The sequence below is a fragment of the Anthonomus grandis genome, chromosome 3 (assembly GCF_022605725.1).
Source record: "Anthonomus grandis grandis chromosome 3, icAntGran1.3, whole genome shotgun sequence".
In the NCBI taxonomy this organism is placed as follows: Eukaryota; Metazoa; Arthropoda; class Insecta; order Coleoptera; family Curculionidae; genus Anthonomus; species Anthonomus grandis.
In genome coordinates this window covers 10088549-10101843 of record NC_065548.1, presented here as the reverse complement: position 1 = coordinate 10101843, position 13295 = coordinate 10088549, and the positions used below count along the sequence as shown (strand labels likewise).

Here is a 13295-nt window from a genome sequence, read left to right as displayed (position 1 = left end):
TCTTCTTAGGCATATAACTACCGCCTATCTTGTTGAGGCTCGAGCAGATCGTTTGCTGAGCTCGCAGTTTTTTACATTAAATAATAGTAAAATAGTAAGGTGTTTTCATAAAAAAATAGTAAGGTGTTTTCAAGATAATATTTCTGTTAAGTTGTTTTAACTATCTCAATCTTAAGATTGCCCTGTTTTCGAGAAAAAAAGCCGGTAAGTAATCTTTGTTTATGTTAAGGTTAGGTTACATTTTAATTTTTCAGATTTTTTTTAAGATTACTCCATTACTCTTATAAACTACAAAATACAAGTGCCAATTTTTAAAAATCATTGTTTTAAGATATTTTCTAATTTATTTTATTTATTTTTTTATAAAATTTTCTTATTTTCTATTGTTTTTTCAATGGTAAGTTAGGAAGATAGGAGGTATTAAAAGACTATTAATTAATATAAGCGGTAAATAGGAGGTTTTTTTTTCAGACTATCTACAACATGAGTTCACGTACGCTAAAAATTTTAAACCTAGTTTCCAAAACTACGCAAAATAATATGATACCCGTACCAGAGTTTTCGGATCATAATAAGCTTCTCATGCAACAACTTCCGATAGAAGATCTTCCTGTGCAAGAGCTTCCCGTACAAGACACTACCATGCAAGAGCCTTCTGTACAAAAAGTTCATGTACAAGAGCTTTTAGAAGAAGAAAATAACTTCGCAATCAATATAGATCAAATTCCGATTGTTTTCGAAGATCAGTTATCAGGACATTTTTGTGGAAATAATGAAAATTCTGATCAATGTATGCTTGAAAATAACCAGACCTCAGATGATCCGGATGATACCAACGAAAGGCTTCCCCACATAAGTGAGAATATAATATTAATGGATTTGAGATCTGAAAGTGTAGCAATTGCGATTCCTTCCACTTCGGGTATATCTTGTGATTTTAAGAGAAATGTAGATGAAAATAGTGGATCGTGGATCGGTTTATGAGCCGAAAATAGCGAAGAAGAAACCAGTTCCAGTGCTTCTGAGGAACGACAGGGAATCGGTGAGCGGAATGAGGTTCAGTTGCAGCCTATGTATGGAAATATGGAAGAAGGTCGTAAAAGAAAGAAGAAAGCTATCCAAGCAGAGTGGAAGAAGAACAGAAATGAAAAATTGCGTGAAAAGGGAAAGGAATATTTAGGATACGGCAGGAGCAGAGATGGGACTGTTAAACAAGATAGCATGAGACCTGAAAGGAACATGGGAGGAGCCTGTAATTCACTTTTCTGTAGAAAATCTTCCAAAAGACAATGTGACGCATTTTCCGAGGAAAAAAGGAATGAACTTTTTAAACAATTCTGGTCTTCATTAAGTTGAGATCAAAAAAAAATCTTCGTTTGTTCGCATGTATCAAGGGTGGAAACTAAAAAAAAAACTGCTACTCTAAATGAAATATCTTGTAGAGAAGGAAGTTTCAGTTACACTCTGAGTAATGGACAAAAAAAACTACCCGTGTGCAGGCAGTTCTTCTTAAGCACTTTGGGCCTTCGATCTTTTACAGTGCAAACTTGGGTAAAACAAAGTATAAATGGTATGCGAGAAGAGAAGCAACAACAGAATAAGAAAAGCAAAAATAGAAATTATCGTGTTAAGCAGTTTAAAGTATTTTTTTTGAAGAATTATCCAAACAACCATCCCATTACGTAAGAAAAAATACTAACAAGCTGAATCTTGAAGAACATTTTGCATCAATGAAGCAGCTATTTTATAAATACTCAGAGAAATGTCAAGAAGAAAATGTTACACGGTTGGGAACGTACGTTTTCGAAAAAATATTTAAGGAAAAAAATCTGTATTTATTTACCCCGAAAAAGGATCGATGTGATATTTGCATACAGTATGAGCATAAAAATGTGCCAGAAGATAAACGGAAATTTCACATCGACAAAAAAGAGAAAGTTCGTAAAGAGAAAGAAAACGACATTAAAAAAGCTAAAGAAAAGAAATGCATTCTATTAACAATGGATTTACAGGCCGTAAAAATAGCTCCTTATCTGAATGCCACCTCCATTTATTTCAAAACCAAGTTATCCTGATGTCATAACTTCACTGTATATAATGTTGAAAATCATAAAGTGTCTTGTTACTGGTTTACAGAAATTGACACAAACCTAAATGCTTCTACTTTTGTATCTTGTTTGTTAGATTATATCAAAGCAAACTGTTGAATTTGAATCTTCCTATTATAATCTACAACGACGGCTGTACATTTCAAAACCGGAATGTGGTCATGTCTAACGCCCTTCTTAACTGTTCATAACGTAACCATAATACAAAAGTTTCTAGAAAAAGGTCATTCACAAATGGAAGTGGATTCAGTACACAGCTGCATAGAGCGAAAATTAAAAAATCGCAAAATCCATTTACCGAGTGACTACTTAACGGCAACAGAAGAGGCACGAAAACATCCGGAGCCGTATAAAGCTATAAAATTGGAGTATGATTTTTTTAAGGTTTACTCTGATGTAGCAAACTTTCAATATACTTCTATAAGACCCGGAAAAAAAACATCAGACCCTACAGTTACAGACATCGCATCGTAGGGATAAAATACTCAGATGATGATTTACAGATCAAATTAGATTTTGGAAAGGAATGGAAGTCGCTGCCTATCAGAAAAAAACCTATAGGTTCTGATATAATATACCCCCAAGCCCATACGTCTCAATTACCAGTCAAGAAAAAAAAGTGGTTACACTTACAAGCATTGAAAAGTGTTATTCCAAAAGACTGCTGGTCTTATTATGATAATCTTTCTTATAACAACGATAATTAGTTTGATATGTTCTACAATTAAGTGTAAATTTAGCTTAGGTTAACAAAACTGTTTTGAAGAAATTTTTTATAACAAATATACCTATTTTCTTCTACAAATTTAGTTTTATTGTCGTAGTCTTGAAATAATATGTCTATTTTAATACCTCCTAACTTCCATCCATTTAAACCCAATATCTCCTATCTTAATTATATAAAAAAAAAATAAAAATATAATTTTTTAGCTTTTATTTCCTTTTTCAACACTATATTTGCCAAAAAAAATATTAACATAAAATTGTCATGACGATAAAAATATTTTTTTTGTTTCCTGTAAAATTATGTCTAAGAGAGATAGAAGGTATTGTCACATCACTGACAAAATAGAACATTCGCATTACAAAAATGTTCCCAAAAAGAATAATGTTCTTGTCATATTCCGAGTATTTTCACTTTTCTTGCTTTCAGATAGAAACTAGTTCCAATTAGACACATTCAAATTTATTTAAACAAATCAAAAAGGGGATTTGCCATTTATTACTTTTAAATCTTAAAATATTGGACTACATCAATAGTAAATAAAGCTTTCTCCACTTGCAGTATCAATAATTTACTTATTTTGACTAAAATTAACAGAGTATCCTCCAGTATTTGGATCTTGGGTGAGCTTAAAATTATCTGTGGATAAGCCAAATGGTCTTAAAATAACATTGCCTAGATCCTTTAATTTCCCTGCAAAAAAGATAACAAATAAGTACTGACTATATTATTTAACCACTTTCACTCACCCATCATTTCTTCTTTAAGTTTTTCATTTTTCTCATTAATTTTTGGAGGTAATCTTACGGTAGCTGCAAGAGCATCCTTATTTCCTGGGTCAAGCTCTAATAATTTTTTAAAATCCTCTAAACTTTCATCCAATTTATCAGAATCTTCATATAATTTTGCTCTTCTTAAGTAGGCTCTTACATAAGTTGAATTTAATTCTATTGCTTTGGTGCAGTCCTCTATGGCACTTTCTTTCCTATCTAATTTTGCTACAAAAAAACAGCTGATTAGACATATAAGAGAGATTTCTCTATTTATATGTTTTAAGGTATTTTTTTAAATCAGTTTTTGAAATAAATGTTACGAATCTATAATTCAAGCATTTATTAATGTTTTATGCATGTTTCTCTCTAAGACATTATCAGATCTCTAAACATTATCAGAGGTTTGAAACACTAGTCAGGAGGAGAAACCAAACAGTTAGATCAAACTAAATTAATGTCCTAGCCAACCCAGAAAACTTATTGGCATAGACAAATAAAATCAGAAAATCCTGATCAATGTACAAAGTTTTTTACTGTAAAATTACATAACATATCAATTTATCAATTTCATATAAAAATTTAAGTGCTAGAAAAAGGTGCATTAAGCCCTGGATTACTGAGGACTTTCTAACCTCCATTCGAGAACTTAATTTATTGGAATTAAATTGTGGGAATTCAAAGAAAATGTGCGAACTAGTATAAACTTGTAATGACTTAACTGCTAAAACAAAAATCACTTTTATTTTAAATCAAGTTAGCCTCATTTCAGGGAGAATTTGGATACTGCAAACATTATTTCTCAAGTGTTTAATAATAATTTCCAAACTATTGCTAAAACTCAAAAAATAAAAATATAGGATACTACCAACACCACCGAAATAAAGAAATCTTTACTACAGGCATACTCAAGGCATTCGATTCTGTCACTTAACCCACTTTATTAAAAGCTTTTTTTATGGGTATAAAAAAAAATTATAATCTATTGTTTAAATACTATCTAGAAAGTCAAACCCAAAAACTTAGAATTGAGGATAAGGATCATCCTGGGGCCACAGTTATTTACTATTTATATTGATAGTCTGATAGATACAGTGAGCTCTGACTTATAAACCGGCGGCAAAGCTCTCAAAAGCCGTCGTTTTAGGACTAAACCCAATATTACGGTATAACTTATTGAGACTATAACCGTTTGATATATTGGGTCATTTTACATATAAAAATTGTTATGGCGACGTTGACAATTGGTCGGGGCCTTCTTGACAGCGAAAAAACTAAAAAAACAGCATACATTCAAAAAATTGATTTTTTAACATTAACTTGTCAAGTCTTGCAAACTACTTGACGTATGCGATTTTTTTAATAATTATTATAAAGAGCATACTTAAGCGCTAATATCTAGCCAAAATGATTTCCAAGTATTTTTGTTTTTGATAATAAAAAATAATAATAATTAATATAGATTGTATTTTTGGTATTGAATTTTTCAACAAGGGAGAAACTTTTTTATTTAAAGGATTTTTGACACACAATCTGCGAAGGAAATGTACGTAACATTACAAGGAAGTTTAAAAAAAAATGCCTTTTAGGTGCAACCGATTACCCGATATCGATCCGACAAGTGCGACCATCATTGTTTTGTCTAGCAGGGCGGCAGGCGCGACGCGGAGCCGGGCATATTTTATATAAAGACAAAATGAATTCATTGGAAATAATTATGGAAAAGGGACACGCCACATCTTCGACAAACAAAAAACGATTTACTCCAATTCACTTTATAGCGAATCATTTTGGAAAAGCAGTATGTGATGAATTACTAGCTTTTCATGCACTCACAGGCTGCGATACAACTAATTCTTTTTTTAAAATTGGAAAAAAGTCTGCATGGCAAATATATTCTCGATATCACGAAATTCTGGATTTGCGATATTGTGGAAAAAATACTATAGATGAAAGTGTAAACATTGCGAGAATTTTTTTTTGAATCTTTACCGCAATGAAAAATGTACAGATTTAAATGAAGTTAGGCTTAGGTTGACAAAGGAAACTACAAAATCAGCTAAAGAAATTCCTCCAACTGAAGCATCATTTTATTTGCATGTTAAAAGGTAGATATATGTACCTACTTTTAATTAGTTTTTTAACATGATGAGTTGGTATCTTAAAAGATGTTTTATTTTTATTCTTTTTATGTTCCAGGTGTTTTTATTAAGTATATTCCTGGGTCAAAAGTGACATCGTCGTATGGTCGAAAAGTTAGATCCACGAAGTTATGGTTGGATGTATGAAAATGATCTTTTAGTGCCCCAGTATTCTACTAATGATCCAATACCCCAAGGACTACGGAAAATTATAAGTCTTTTTTGTAATGAAAAAAACTGCAATAGCAATAAGTGTGAGTGCATTGCTCTCTTAAATGCAAATGCAAGATAGAATGCAAAAATGTAACAGAAATCATAGATTTAGAAGATGATATAGAAGACAATATAATTTAATAAAATGTTTTATGTTGTTTATAACTACACTATTATGTTACTTTTGGAATATTTTTTTGGTACCTACTAAACAGAAAGTGCAATATTTTATTATTTAGTTTCACTTAGCAAGGTGTGTCCCAAAAATGCCTTTTTGTTTTATTTGCTTTAAAGTCACTTTTTTAACATTTAAAATTGGAATTAAAAAAAAAACAAAATTAGCAATAAATACCCTATCCATTTTTGGAGCAGCAGTAAATGCTGCATAGGCGACCACTGCGCGGTAATCGAATTTTGCGCTGCAAGTTTGAATGGTCCTTTCTCGTAAAGATTAGATAAGAAAGAGAACTCTAGTTTTTTTTTTTAAACTTTCCTGCATTTTTTTGTGCAACTTCCTCGCAGACCTTATATTCATAATGTTTCAAATAAAAAAGTTTCTCGATTGCTGAAAAATTTGGTTCAAATTTTTCAAACATTTTCAACTTAATATTTTTTCAGAAAAAAAAACAACTTTTCTAAGTATTTTATGATAGTTGGCAGCGCTTATGTATGCCCTTTAATATAAAAAAAAAATTTTAGAAGGTTATATCAAATACTTTCGGCGATATTATAGATTTAATATTAAAAAGTAGGTTTTTCTAAAACCCCATATTTTTTAAGTTTTTTGAAGACTACTATAACTATGGTCTCGACCAACTGCTAACGTCGGCATATTAACATTTTTTGTGTAAAAAGACATGCTTAATCGACTAGTATTAGTGACAATTGGTTATACTTCAATATTGGGTTAGTCCACCCAAAAGTCGGCTTGCCGCTGGCCTTTTAGTGGTATGTTATGCTGTCATAATGATAAAGGAAAAAATGTAGGATGCAGCTTATGAAAAAGCAGAACTTATCATAAGCACTATTACAAAAAAATCGGACCTGAATTTCCTAACATTCCAATTTCATGTGTTTCTCAATGAACAAGTGGGATTTTCCTACAAAAAAAATCTTAAAAGAACCAATCTGTAAAAATTTTAACAATTGTCATTGTCAGCTTATGATTTCAATTGCAAGTAAGGTTAAATACTTGGGAATTTATTTTGACTCTCACCTTAAGTAGGATCATCATTAAAACTATGTAGCAACTAAGATAAGAAAGATGTTTCACAAATTTATCAAGTTAGAGAATGGCTTCCTGAAAAGAATATCATAAATATTTACAAATCACTTGTAGAATCAATTATATCATATTATGGAAATGTAGTTTGTTCTACAATATTTTTACCATTAGAGATAACGAGAAGATTAAAGGAGTTTTAATCTTCAAATCACAAAACATGTGTCTAGAATAAAATAATGACCCACTAGTAAAACTGTTTTGTGATTTGTGTAACCTATCAGGTTTGAATTTATATTATTTGTTTTACTTATTGAGGTTCAACTAATATTACTAAACTATATTAATGTTTATATAACTCTTTAGAATATAATTAATTCATATACCTAATTCAAACACAACTATCAGTGGGTGACAGATAGTTTAAATTTGCCTATACTAGAATAAAGATGAATTCTACTAGATTTCTGTTTTCTACATAAAGTAATAAATGCTTATAGACTATCCTCAGTTGTTGTCACTTTTTAAACTTGGAACTCCTCAAAAAATCAGATAGTCTAAAACTTTTGTACTGCCTTTTTACCACACTAATTACAACATGAATGAACCAACTACATGACTGGTTCTCAGCGCTAATGAACTACTAGGACAAATAAATCTGTTTGATTCTAAATTTAGTAATATTTATTTATTTATTTTTTTATTTATTTACGGGCATTACCCATTTTTACAGAAATAGCATAATTTACAATAACAATAATTTATAACCTCAAACAATTTATACTTAGTATTATTTTATATAATTATCATTTGATATTCACAGCCCATCACTATCACAGTCATAGAATAAAACAGGATTAATAAATAATGGCAACAGGAGAACTTAAAAAATATACAACAAAAGAACACAATAAAATTAATTAAATTCAGTTTTCACTCCCTTGAACCCAATTATCACCTCCAAAATTGGTTTAAACCAGCACACAATAGTATGAAGTATGAATAGTATGTACACACAATTAAACAGAATAGCAAAAACCCCACAACAATATACAAAGTCACACATGAAAATCCTCAACAAACTTAGCAAAGCGCCTTGGACTTATATTGAAATCTATGTTCAGAGATGTACTATTATTTGCAAGCCTGGCTGATCTAGCAATAAAGCTATTGTACTTGATGTTTGTTCTACAGAAAGGTTGGTAGAAAAGGCTGTTTGACCTTGTATTTCTCGTAGGTATTGCTAGACCTATTGAATATAGCAGGTCTGGTGAATCTACAGAAGCAGTCAGAAGGTTATACAAATTTTTTAAATCCCGTTGTTCCCGACGAACAACAAGAGGAGGAAGACAAAACAGCTCATACAGAACCCTGTAATCATAATGGTAGTTGTCAACAGGATCAATTTTGGATTTAAATGCCAGGTATTTCAGCATTCTCCGTTGCACCTGTTCCAACCTGTGAATATAGCAGGCATAATGAGGACTCCAGACTGAGGAGGCATACTCCAACAAAGGTCTGATCAATGTACAGTAGAGCATGCGGATAGCAGGGGTATTTGTAAAATCTCTTGTGCATCTCTTGACAAAACCTATTATTTTAAGGGCTTTTGTTACTATCTCAGATATATGAAAGCTAAATGTAAGAGATGAGTCGAATATGACTCCAAGGTCCCTAATTGTTGTCACATTCGACAAGGGTCTATTGCACAAGGAATATGCGAATGTTGTGGTATTTCTACGCTTGGAGAAGCAAATACTATAGCACTTGGCTGGATTCAAATCGATGCAGTTCTGAACACACCACTCTTCCAGTCTGGAAAGATCTGACTGTAGATTGACACAGTCATTAAGAGAGGAGATAGCTAGAAAACATTTCAGGTCGTCTGCAAAACATAAGAATCTGGAATATTTAAAACATGAGTGGATGTCGTTCATAAAAACATTAAAAAGAAGCGGCCCCAAATGTGATCCTTGAGGAACACCTGAGGGAACGCTTAGCTCATAGGACATGAAGCCATTGACCCTTGCAATTTGGGACCTATCTGATAGGTAGCTGCGAAACCATCTCAAGAAATTTCCCCCTACACCCGCGGCTCCAAGCTTACTCAAAAGTATCTCATGATTGACTCTGTCGAACGCCTTCGAAAAGTCGGTATAGATAGTGTGAACCTCGCCACCCCTATCCAAGACGCTCGCCAGATAGTCTGCATAAGTCAATAGATTAAGCTCTGTTGATCTCCTGGTCTTAAAGCCAAACTGCTCTGATATAATGGTAGGACCCAAAAATGATGTAAGATGTTGTGTTACAATTTTCTCGAATAGTTTTGGAATAGCGTTTAAGTTGCACACTGGTCTATAGTTGCTTACGTCGCCCTTGTTTCCTGCTTTATGTATAGGGGTCAAGTAGCTTGTCTTCCAAAAATCAGGGAAGACTCCCAATTCTAATGATTTATTGAATAAAATAAAAAGTGGATGAGACAGAACAAAACTGCATGATTTAAGGATGGAGGGTGGTATGCCATCTGGCCCTGGACCCTTATTGGTGTTCAAGCTGCAAATTTCATTGTATATTGTAGAAATATTTATGTGAAAATTGCTTATGTTGATATTATTGAAGGATAAAGATTCAGGTACAGGGTAGTTTTTGGTTGAATAAACTGTTTTGAAGTAATCAGCAAAGAGATCAGGTAGGGCAGGACCAAGAAGGCAATGCTTATCATTATAGAACATTTCTGAAGGTAGATCATTTCTTAGTCTTCTAGAGTTTACATAAGACCAGAACTTCTTTATGTTACTGTGATCAACTAAATTTCTTTCTGATTCGGAAACATATTGTTCAAAACAGACTTTTGCAAGTAATTTACACTCTGATCTTAAGCTTGAGAAGGTAATATAATCATCTCTGGAACCCGAATCTTTGAAAACTTTATGTGCCTGTTTCTTTGAAATTACCAAATTTTTAAGAGCTGGAGAAAACCACTTTGGAAAGTGCCCGCGAGACACCCGTTTTAAAGGTACAGCAATATGTATAACTGAATAAAGTATATCATAAAAAATATTTAACATAATATCTAGGGAATCCTGTTGAAGTACATAATTCCAATTAACCTGTCCAAGAAGTTCATTAATTAAATAAAAATTTGCTGAATTATAATCATAATAATATTGATTGTTAAATCTACCTGGATGATTAGTATGTCCTCTCGAAACAGTAATGGATGTAAGGAGGGGTGGATGGTAATTGTCCTGTGGAACCAGAGCATCATCAGCTGCCGTGACCTCTGCAGACAAGGTACTCTCACAAAAAATCAGATCCAGTGTATTCCCCAGGTGGTTTGGAATATTATTCAATTGGTATAGATTGTGGAAACTACATAAGTCTGATATCACTTCTATGGACTCGACTTCCAGAGGGCAAGCACCCAGTGCACTGGTCGCTTGAGAACAAAAGTTGTCTGATGACCAAATTGCTTTTGGCAGATTGAAGTCCCCGAACAGTAGTAATGGGCACTCCTGATTCCCAGAGAAAGAATCGATCTCTTGGCTGAGCATGTTGTACTTTTCTGAAGGTGATTTTGGAGGGAAATAAATACAGCCCACTATGAACTTTCCTAGCCCAGAGCCTACACTAACAAATAGCAGTTCAAGGTCTGTTGACAAGTTTATTACAGCACTAGATAGTTCCTTTGAGATCGCCACCAATACTCCACCACCTCTTGAGGAGGTGCTAGATTTTGCACTTCTGTCAGTCCTAAAGACATTGTACTTATCCAAACCAAGCTCTGCATCCGATATATCAGCCGAGAGCCAGGTTTCACTTAGTAAAATTATGGAGTAGCAATTAGAGATAATGTTACTCTGGAGAACTGACAACTTAGTTCTCAATCCTCGAACATTCTGGTAGTAAATATCTAGGTTTTGCTGTCTATGGGATGGTTGCTTTGTTGTAGAAGGCCCGTTTATTAGTTTTTTTTCTTAAAAATGTATGGGGTACCATTACGATACCTAATAGATACATTTTCACCCTGGGCTCTCCGGCTACTAAGCTCAACTGACAATTTCTTTTCAGCATCCCTCTGCTTTATGGTGAGATCAAAGTTCAAGAAAACATTCTTTCCTTTAAGTTTAAAGCGATTCCTGACAAAATTCATGACATCATCTGGTGATTTGAGAGATATCCTTAAAGCCCGAGCCTGATTTGCGTTAGGTTTACCAATCCGAGAAAAGTGTAACACCTCTGGGGGATTTTCAGTGAGATGTTTAAATAGTTCTTCGACCTTTTTCTTGTCCTCACCCTCAGGTAAATTAAAGAGCATTAGATTCTTTGATCTCTTCTGCCGCTCCTGCCATTCCAGGATAACTTCTTCCTCTGGAGCTTGGCTTGTAATTGGTTGTGCAGAACTATTTGAATTATCCTTAGCTGCATTCTTTAAGCCTTCTATTTCCGTTTTAACTAGAGATTTGATGTCCTCAAGACTTGCTGAAAATTGGGATTTCATTGTTTTTAGGTCATTCGAAAAAGACCTCATAAGATTGGCTGAATCCAAAATTCCCTGTGTACTACTTTTTAATTCGGTAAATTCAATCTCAAGAGCTGTGACACGGTTAACTAGTTGCATGGTTTCATTTAATTTTGGCAAGCACAATTTGCATATATAAGGCATAACTCGGCTGCTCATGACGATGGCCCGAAGTTCAGTGGTACTAATTCCTGAACATTTCCTGCATAAAATCTTCTTACAAAAATCACATGGGTAGCCAAAAACATCGTTTGAATTTTTTGGCTCTTTCAGCACACAATCCTGAGAGCAGGAGGAACATATGTTAGACATTATAAGTTATGAAGAAAGATTCAGATTCGCCAAATAACGTAGGAAAATGAAAATAACGTAGATCATGCAAAAATTGGTACATGCGAAAACTGCGCGTAAGTTCGTCCGTTGGTCTTTTTATCATTGCATTCCTTTTTTTTTGTTGGAATTGCAGTAAATTTCAAAAAGCAAATGATTTTGGTAGTTGTTTATCCACTTTCTAGTAACTCGAGGTTAATATTAATACACAATAATAGTTTTATAATATCGGCGAAAAAAAGCTGCACATTATGACACTAAATAACCTGTGTTATTGGGAATAAAACTATCACAATTTGTCAGAATATCCGGAGTAAGAATACCGTGCGACCGCGCGTTGTATATATGAGTTTATATATGTTGTTTATATATGTTGAGTTAATATAGTAAATTTTATAAATTGTTCTTTCTTCAATCATGGTCTCATTAGTTTGTGTTAAATGATGTACTTACTGCTTACTGTGATATGGAGTGTGATCCTTTTCACTAAACTTAGATGTAATGTATTATATATTTCTATAATTACTATGTTAATGGATTCCGCTGATAAATAAATTTAAAAAAAAAAGTACACAAGTATTTGAATCATATAAGGAAAAACCTAAGCCCTACCTTTGCAAGCCCCTCTATTAGCATATAAAACAGCCCTGTCACTATCAAATTTCAGGGGACAAATTCTAAGGCCCTCTGTGTACAAGTCAATAGCTTCTAACAATTTTTCTTGTTTGAACACATTATTTCCCTCCACTTTTAATTCTAGTGCTTTCTTATGTCGCTGCTCCTTTTCCTCTTCGGAAAGGCTAATTTCAAGATCTTTTAGCTTTTCTTCATCTACAAAATCATCAGATACTTCTTTAACGGGCTCTTCTGAATCTGACTTATCGAAATCTTCAGGTATACCAGTCTCGTTGCTTTGTCCTGTATCATCTTTACTGCTATCAGCTACTGGATCTGAATTAACTGTTAGATTTTCTTCTATGTTTTTCGTTATATCGTCTATGATTTGTTGGTTAGTTGGAATGTTGGAATCTGACATTGTGAGGCAGAAATTTTTTACCTTTTTAGTTTCACGTTTTTCTTGTTGCAATACTGGAAATGAGTTTTAATTTTAAGAAATTTCAATTTTGAGTCATTTTGGTAATTGGAGGTTAGGTTATTGTTGATAACTTGTCAGTGAATCTGTCAAATACGTCGCCGGCACGCCACTGATATGTCAAGTAAAGCCGTGTATATGGGCACTTTTCAGAATTCACCAGTTGAATTAA

General features: G+C 33.2%; 1 protein-coding gene across 4 annotated transcripts; it reads right to left on the bottom strand.

The window, feature by feature from the left end:
* Positions 1-3278: 3278 nt before the first annotated feature.
* On the bottom strand, positions 3279-13200 carry LOC126734253 (tetratricopeptide repeat protein 1). Of its 4 annotated transcripts, XM_050437792.1 has the most exons (4): positions 12931-13200; positions 12643-12861; positions 3582-3830; positions 3279-3525 (listed from the first exon to the last, which is right to left on the bottom strand). In XM_050437792.1, the coding sequence occupies exons 1-4, from the start codon at positions 13064-13066 to the stop codon at positions 3404-3406; spliced, it is 726 nt and encodes a 241-aa protein (XP_050293749.1). In that variant the 5' UTR covers positions 13067-13200; the 3' UTR covers positions 3279-3403. The 4 variants fall into 4 exon arrangements, 3 of the variants coding, with proteins under 3 accessions (XP_050293749.1, XP_050293747.1, XP_050293748.1); XM_050437790.1 differs by having other exon boundaries at positions 12643-13200; XM_050437791.1 differs by lacking the exons at positions 12643-12861; positions 12931-13200 and adding an exon at positions 10363-12579.
* Between the last annotated feature and the right edge of the window lie 95 nt (positions 13201-13295).